The sequence below is a fragment of the Artibeus jamaicensis genome, unplaced genomic scaffold (assembly GCF_021234435.1).
Source record: "Artibeus jamaicensis isolate MK-2021 breed Jamaican fruit bat unplaced genomic scaffold, CSHL_Jam_final contig_47, whole genome shotgun sequence".
Classification (NCBI taxonomy): domain Eukaryota; kingdom Metazoa; phylum Chordata; class Mammalia; order Chiroptera; family Phyllostomidae; genus Artibeus; species Artibeus jamaicensis.
Genome location: NW_026521848.1, coordinates 948,182 through 956,439, shown reverse-complemented (window position 1 = coordinate 956,439; position 8,258 = coordinate 948,182). Strand labels below are relative to the sequence as shown.

The window sequence follows — 8,258 nt, the reverse complement described above, 5'->3', positions numbered from 1 at the left end:
TTTAGGGGGTGGTCAGTGGGCCAAACTAAACCTGTCCCTCCCCCAAAGTACAGTGGCAGCCCAGCCTCCAGCCTGAGCCAGTAGCTGACTGGGTACAGCGTCAGGGAGCAGGGCCGGCCACTGGTCTGAGCCCCACCCGGCCCAGACCAGGCCTCCCCTCGGGCAGGGAGGACAGGCGCGAGGCAGGGCTGTGAACAGTTCTTTATTGAAATAGGCAGAGGCAACAGGGCCAAAAATGTGCCCAGGGCCAACAGGGTGCAGCCACCTCTCTGTGTCCCTCTGGCCGAGGCGGCCATTGACCAGAAGCCAAGGCCCTCCTGTGGCCGGGGTGCATGTCAGGCATGCACTGTGGGTGGGGGGTGGGGATTGCTGGATAACTATCTTTCTGTAGGAAATCTGTGGGTTCAGGGTGTGGCTCTGAGGAGGGAATGCCAGCCCAGCCAGCGCAGCCACCGGCAGTGGGTAGAGGTGGGGTCGCCGTCAGTGCTGCCCGCCCACGTGCTGCAGAAAGCTGCCGGCCCGCAGCGGGCCGTGGGGGTGGGCGTGGCGGGGGCGGAGCCCCGGAGCAGCCCGTGGGCCCCTGACGCCCTCCAGGGCCCAGTCTGGCTCACTCAGCCATTCCCCGGAACAGCTGCTGGGGTCGAAGAGCTCAGGGCCAGGCTTCTGTGGGGGAGAAGAGAGGGCATCAGCCAAGAGGCCACCAGCCTGCCCGTCATGAACTTCTGCCTGTCCCACTTGAACCCTTGTTACTTCCTGAGGGCAATTCTGTGCCTTTGCAACCCTCTTCGACATCCTGGGGGCTTTCAGAGTATGTTCTCAGACCGCACTGCGTCCCGAGGCTGTGTTAGTGTCTGCTGAGGCTGCCATGTCTTCCTGGGTGAGCATGTGCTGAGACCTTGTTCTTTGTGCTGGCCTTTATCACTTCCTGCAGGTGGGATTCTGTGCTCTTTGAGTGTCTAGACAGCCCAGTGGCAGATGGATGTGTGCAGAGCCCCGTCACACCCTACTGAATATCCTGAGTATGAGTTAGTGTGTGTGGAGCCTTGTAACATCTGGAGGGTGGGCTTCAGCCAGCTGAGGCAACCCAGGTGTGTGCGGAGTCAAGGCCAGGGTCACTCTGCCCTCTACCTTGGAGCTCTGGGGGACTCTGACCCCAGAACCACCTGCACCCTTCCTGTCCACTTGACTTACCTCAGCGTCCATGGTCATGTCCTTGACGTCAGGCCCATCCCCATCCCGCTGCGGGATGGTGGGGGGCTTGGCTGAGGCTCCGCGATGCTCTCCTTCTGCCCAGCCACAGCCGCCGCCCCGGCAGGGCCCATCGTCCTCGGGCGAGGCCTGGCTCAGCCTGATGAGGTTGCTGAAGTGGGAGTCAGACTTGGATCCCGCGGTTGGCTTTCGGGCCTTGTGTCGGCCGGCCAGGCGGCTGCCGTAGAAGGCCAGGATGGGCTCCGGGCCTGAGTCGGGCACCCGGAGGCCAGCAACGGCTGCCTTGAGTGGGGCCAGCATGTCGGGGGTCTCATCCCACAGCCCACAGCCCGCCTCCTGCAGACTCAGGTCGTCCAGCTGGTCGATGGCCTTCTGCACGCCTGGTGCCTTCTCCTCACGGCAGAAAGGCCCACTGCCCGCCGCACTGCCCAGACCCATGGCCTCCTCTTCCTCAACCAGATGGTAGTAGGGGGGCCCATCTTCTGAAGTGGCCACCGCGGACGCCGGCGGGGGCTTGCCCTCCACCTGCAGGGAGAGGCGGCAGCTGCGCAGCGACAGCTGGTAGTAGCGGGTGGTCTCGTGGACGCTGCGCAGCTGCTGCATGGACACGAAGGGGTGGCGTAGGGCGGCGCTGGGGCTGATGCGCTCGTGCGACTCCCAGGTCAGCATGCGCTTGATCAACTCCACCATGCTCTTGAGGTCAGCGTGCTCGGCCAGGGCCTCCCGGTCCGGGAAGGTGAGCCGACCAGCTGCCCCGCCGCCATTCACCGTCTCAATCTGGTCCAGTGACTTGAGCATGTACTTGCGGCGCTCCAGTGGGTGCACCTGGTGGGGCGCGGTGGGCAGGGGTCAACACCGAGCCTGGACCTGGGGCCCCGGGGCTCACCTGCAGTGGGGCCCACAGATGACCCCCCCCCAGCAACCCCCCCCCAGTTGGCCCTTCAGCCTGGCCCAGAGCTCTCTTATTGCTATGAAGTCCACACACCTAAATCCCGACTTCCAGTTCTGCTTGTGATCTGACTTAGAGCCCTCTTGCTGCTGGGAGGGCCACACCTGCTCCCTGTAGCCAAATCCAGAGCCCTCTCTTGGCTGGAAGTGCACCCGACTATGTTCTTTGGTCCTCCTGTCATCTGACCGAGAGTTATCACTCAGGTTTCACACCTCATCCCAGACCTCCAGTCCTGCCCAGAGCTGTGGGCCCACCCCTATCAGCACCAGCAGAGGGACAGCCCTGAGCCTCTAGTCTTCCTTGGAATCAAACCCGTGTCCGTCTTGCTGCCGTAGGCCCACACCCAATCCCAGCGCTCCGGGCCTCCCAGGGGTGCCTCCTCCTTGCCACACTGGTTGGACAGAGCCCTGGGCAAGGGGCCATTAGAGGAGCTGCTGCCTCCTTTCAGTCCCATCTTTGGTCTTGTCCCCGGACCGCTCCTGTGGCGACAGCTGGCCCAACCTTGCAGCCCTCAGCTGTCTGGCCTGGACTCTCACTGCACAGATGCTGTGACTGAAGCCTCAGAGGCAGCAGCCCGGCTGCCTGAGACTTCCAGTCCCCCTGGGCCTCATTTAGATCCCTCACACGGCCCAGGTTTGCCCAACTAGCAGAGGGGCTACCCTGCCCTTGTGCCACACTTGGGGTGTCACCCAGATCCCTCTTGCTGCAGCAGCCCCTGCAGTGACCCTCGAGCTTCCAGCCCCACCTTTGGTCTCACCCAGATCTGTCTTGTGACAAAACCGCACAGCTGACCCCCGAGCTTCCAGACCTCCCTGAGCTCTAACCTAGTTTTGTTTTGTTTTGTTTTGATATGGCAGCACCACACTGGCTGACCTCACTCTACATGCCCCCTTACCTTGGTCTCAGCCAGGTAGTCAGCTGAGGACTTGAGCTGCCAGGGGTTGGTGGCGTCAGGGTGGGGGTTGCGCTTGAAGAAGTGGTGGGCCTTGCGGGCGGCGTGCAGCAGGTGGGGCTTGGGCAGGCCCTGGGTCTCACAGATGTAGCGCACCTGGTCGTACTCGTTGTTGCCTGGGTAGAGCGGCCAGCCCAGGTGCAGCTCGGCCATGACACAGCCCAGCGACCACACGTCCACCTTCTCGCAGAAGGGCAGCCCCAGCAGAATCTCGGGGGCCCTGTAGAAGCGCGACTGGATGTATGGCTCCTTCACGTAGCGCACCTCGCTGAAAATGCTAGCCGAGCCGAAGTCAATAACCTGTGTGGGGGCGGGGAGGCCGGCGGGCAAGGGAAGGGGTGAGGGCAGCAGATCTGGGCTTCGCCCGGCACGGCTCCCCACGCTGTGTCTGCACCCGCCGTCTGACCGCCACTGTGTCTGTGAGGACACGTCTCGTCGATGTTCCCGTCTGTCTCCTCCAGCCTTTGTCTCTGCTACGTGCGCCTGCATCTCTGTTTTTCTCCACGAGGATGCATGTCTGTGGGCATGAGAGCCCCTCTCTTTCTTTCTCTCTCACCCCACCCTTGTCCGTCAGCAAATCTTACTGGTTCCACCACGTTCTGAACAGATCGAGAATCTCCGCACTGGGCATCCCAGCCACAGTCCCCACCCTGGTCCCGTCCTCCATCCTTTCCTGCTGAGACTGCTCTCCTGGTTCCCACCCGCCACCCCGTCTGTGCCTTACATGTCCCCTAGAGATCCTGTGGACACCCGAGCCTTGGGCACGTCCTTCCCTACCCAGCATCCTCTTGTGCTTTACCACACACACGGTGATACAAGTCCTCACCACAAGCCCAAGGCTCCTACAGTCTGCCCCCTCCTGTCTCCGCCCTCGGCTCCTCCCCTTTCCCCCTCACTAACCCTGCTCCAGCTGCTCACTAATTCCCTGAACAAGCCAGGCACGTTGCCAGCTCAGGGCCTTTGCATTGGCTGTTCCCTCTGCCTGGAACCCCTTCCGCCAGATGTCCACTCCACTCTCTGCCTCGCCTGCTCAGGTCTTTACTCCTGACACCCTCTCAGGCCTCCCCCGACCATCCTGCCCACAAATGGGGCCCCTACTTTTCCCGGTCCCCTTCCTGGTCCTCTGCTCTTCTCCATCGCTCTCAACAGCACTGCACAAACTATATATTTTACATTTTTAATGAGGTCTGTTTCTCTAACCAGCTAGGATGTGAGCCCACAAGGGCCAGATTTTGTCTGTTCGCTGCCGAGTCCCCAGATGCCGTAACAATGCCTGGCTCAGAGCCCGTGCACAGAATGAATGGATAAATGAATGGACGGATGGATGAAGGGGCTTTTTATCCATCGCTGACTTTCTGTCTCTTGTTTGTATCTCTTGTGCATGTTCTTTGCCTCTTCGTTGCTTGCCCGGGTCTCTCATCCCTCAGCATTTTTCTGCACCTGTCTGTGAGTCACTCACCAGAAAAACATCTCTCCCTGGTCCTCCGTATCATCAGGCACTCTTAACCCCCACACGGGACCTCGGGACGTGACAGGCCCGTGATGAACACCTGCTGAACTGACACCGAGTGACTGAAAGTCCTCGTCTGTCCTCACGCCTCTGGGAGGAGCTATCTGCCATTTTTATTCTGAATCTCCAAGACCGTTTTGGTCCCTGCCTCAGTTTTCCCCTCTGTTTTCCTGCTTCTCAGTCAGCCATCCCTCACCTTCTATATGCAGGAGGCGGTGGGACAAAATGGTCATTAACCTGAGTGCAGACTGCCAAGGCCTGAATCTCGGAGAGCTGAGTGACCCTGGGCACTCGGTCACTGTCATCCGTCCACCCACCCATCCATTCCTTCCACAAACACGGACGTCAGGGGCGCCAACACTGCCAGGCGGTGCGGGTCCGTCCTGCCCGTCTGCTGCTGAGTTTCCGCAAGTCTCTCCCCCCTCAGGTCTCTGTCGTTTTCTCTCCCAGAGCAGAGTGCTCTGTGTCTCCCTGTCCCTGCACCGCCCTGTGTCTGTCAGCCACTGAGCACTGACCACACAGCAGCGCTGTGCTGGGAGACGCCAAGGACACAGTGGCCACCCAAACGCCTTGGCCCCGCCCTCACGGTGCTCCTAGGTCCTCTCATCACCAGACAGTAACAGACCCCGAAGCAGACAGAGGGGTCGGGGTGGGACGGGGGTGCCCAGGGGCTTGTGACAGTGCCGAGGAGGTGCCCTGTGCGTGCAGCACGGGCTCAGGCCCAGAGCAGCCATTTGGTAGCTGTGTGGTGACCGACGGACCCTCTGTGAGCAGGTGTGGCACTGCCACCCTCCGCCCCCGCTCAGGTCCTCTCCTACGCTTCACATGAGATCTGTCAGCACATCCTGTCGTCTCCAGCTCTGAAATCTCCCCAGACCCACCTGGGCCCCTGCTCCCACTACCCCGTCTCCGTCCCGGCCGCCCACGGCTCCCTCCTGGACCGGTGCGGTCACCCCTCACCGTCTTCCCTCTTCTGCCCCATCACAGTCGGCCGCCCTCTCAGCCAGAGCGTCCAGGGCTGGGGAAAGCTGGGAGGAGACGGGAGCAGGCGACACCGCTACCCCAGGGCAGCCCCTCACCTTGACCCTGAAGGGGCAGCGGGCCTGGTCCACCAGCATGATGTTCTCGGGCTTGAGATCGGCGTGGATGATGGCCAGCTCTTTGAGGCGGGCCAGCGCCCTGAGCACCTGCAGGGTGACCGTGCGGATGTGGCGGGCAGGGAGGGGTGCGAAGTTGTTCTCCTTCTGGAACTCGAAGAGATTTTGCTCCAGCAGCTCGAAAACCAGGTAGAACTTGAGGGCGTCGTGGAAGAACTCGAGGAAGCGGATGACGTGCGCCTCCTCGGGGTCCAGGCCCCGCATGCAGTGCAGCAGCTTCAGCTCGTTCTTGATGATGCGGTTGCGGTAGGCGTCGTTCTTCAGGATCTTGATGGCCACCATCTCGCCCGTGCTTCGCCTCCAGCCCTTCGCCACCTCCCCGAAGGTGCCCTTGCCTAGCACCTCGATGATGTCGTAACAGTCCGTCTCCGACTGAATGGTGGCCATGGTGCCCCTGCCACCACCTCCGCCCCACGGGCTCTGCCTTCGAGGCCTCTCCGACCCCCTCTGGAGCCCACCCCAAGGTACCCTCAGTGGGGGAAGAGAACCGCACTCGTGCCCACCCCTGTGAGGTTTGCCCTTGTCTCCCGGGCACCCCCCAGCCCCTGGGCCACGCGGGGAATATGCCAGTGGTCGCACCCCTCCCCCAAAGCCCTCCTGGCTTGGGACAAGGGGCCCCGGGCCCCCCCAAATGGGTTCTAGCGTTGCTGAGTAGCTCTGGTTCTGTTGTTGGAGACCTGAGCCCCTGCCTGGAATGGGGGGTGGGGTGGCAGTGCAAGCCCCCCTCCCCCATCCAGTGGCGGAACCCTGAAGAGGTCAGACAGGGAAAGGGTCCACAGAGAGGGGCATCGATGGGGGGCCTCAGGCACAAGTATGGAGCAGTCCCAAGAAGAGGTGAGGAAAGACCGGCTTCCCGAACGAGGGAGATGAGTGTGTGTGTGTGTGTGTGTGTGTGTGTGTGTGTGTGTGTGTGTGAATTCCCAGAAAACACCTGTCCTAGCCTGTGGCTGACATGAGGGAAGGTGTGGCTGAGGCAGATCTGGGTTTGGAAAAGGTCTTGAATGACAAGCAAAGGCCTTTGGAATTGTTCTGAGGGCACTGGGGAGCAAGGGAGGGAGGGGTCCGATTCGAGTGCCAGAAAGTTACTCTGTGAAGAAGGGTGAATGAGAGGGGGGGAGAGTAGAGGCCTTGAGTCCGCAGCAGGGCCCAGGCGGGAGAGGTTGGGGAGAAGCGGAGGAGGCTCGTGGATGAGACATTTAGGAGGCCAGGCAGAGGGGGAGAGAGGGAGCTGCCCGGGACGAGGTGGGACGGCCCCCGAGACACGGACAGGAACGGGAACACTCGGGGAGCGGATGCTGAGGTCGAGCTGTTTAGCACTGAAACATCTAACACACACCGAGTGCTCCGGAAGCCTTGTCTGGCCCTGGCTGGTGGCTCTGCTGGTTCGCGCGCCATCCTGATATGCCGAGAAGGCTGTGGGATGGATCCCCCGCCGGGGCGCACGCAAGAGTAAACCAAGGAATACAGAAGTATACCTAAGTGCAACAACATATTGATGTTTCTCTCTCTCTCCCTCAAAATCAATGAATTTCAAGATGATTTAAAAAAAGAAGCCTTATGCCCTGGCTGGTGTAGCTCAGTGGATTGAGCGCAGGCCTGCGAACCACACGATTGCGGTTCGATTCCCAGTCAGGGCACATGCCTGGGTTGCAGGCTGGTTCCCTGCAGGCCAGTTCCCAGCAGGGGATGCAAGAAAGGCAACCATACATTGATGTTTCTCTCCCTCTCTCCTTCCCTTCCCCTCTAAAGATAAATAATAAAATAAAGTAAAATAAAAAGAAGCCTTATCTGATCCTTAGGACATGCCTTTTAATAGTTCCATTTAATAGATGAAAAAATCAGGACACAAAAGTTTGTATTTATTTATTTATTTTATCTGCACCCAAGGACATTTTTTCATTGCTTTTAGAGAGAGAGGGAGGCGGCGAGAGAGAGAAAAAAAAAACCATCGATGTGAGAGAGAACCCTTGATCGGTTGCCTCCCGCATGCGCCCCGACCGGGAAAAGAACCTGCAACCTTTTGGTTACAGAGTGATGCTCCAGCCAACTCCACCTCACCAGCCAGGGCAAGGCACGAATGTTCTTTAAAGTTGGGAGCCAGAGACAGGCTTTGCCTGTGATTAGTCTGGCTCCAGAGCCAACCTCTGCACCAACCGCCCCCCCCCCTCCCGCGCACACACACATACACATCTTCCTAATGTCCTGGAGGTGTCCAGGGGAGGCACGCAGAGGCCACTGGATCCTCTCACGGACACAGGGAAGAATTTGGGAATTGTCGTCACCCAGAGGCGAGGAGTGGGAACTTTGGAGAGGGTGACAGGTGCGCAGTGGGTCTGGAAGCAGAGGAAGCCTGGGGTGTGGAGAGAGGAGCGTTCGGGACGGAGAAAGAGGTCCTGGGAAGTCAGGACCAGGGAGACAGAGGACACCCTCGTCGTGACCACAGAGGGGTCACTTTGGACACTGGACAGACAGGTCAGGTTA

At 60.2% G+C, this 8,258-nt stretch overlaps 1 protein-coding gene across 1 annotated transcript; it reads right to left on the bottom strand.

Moving 5' to 3' along the window:
• Positions 1-480: 480 nt before the first annotated feature.
• Positions 481-6,164, bottom strand: HIPK4 (homeodomain interacting protein kinase 4). Its single transcript, XM_037132839.2, has 4 exons — positions 5,700-6,164; positions 3,054-3,410; positions 1,192-2,034; positions 481-663 (listed from the first exon to the last, which is right to left on the bottom strand). The coding sequence occupies exons 1-4, from the start codon at positions 6,162-6,164 to the stop codon at positions 481-483; spliced, it is 1,848 nt and encodes a 615-aa protein (XP_036988734.2).
• Positions 6,165-8,258: the final 2,094 nt, after the last annotated feature.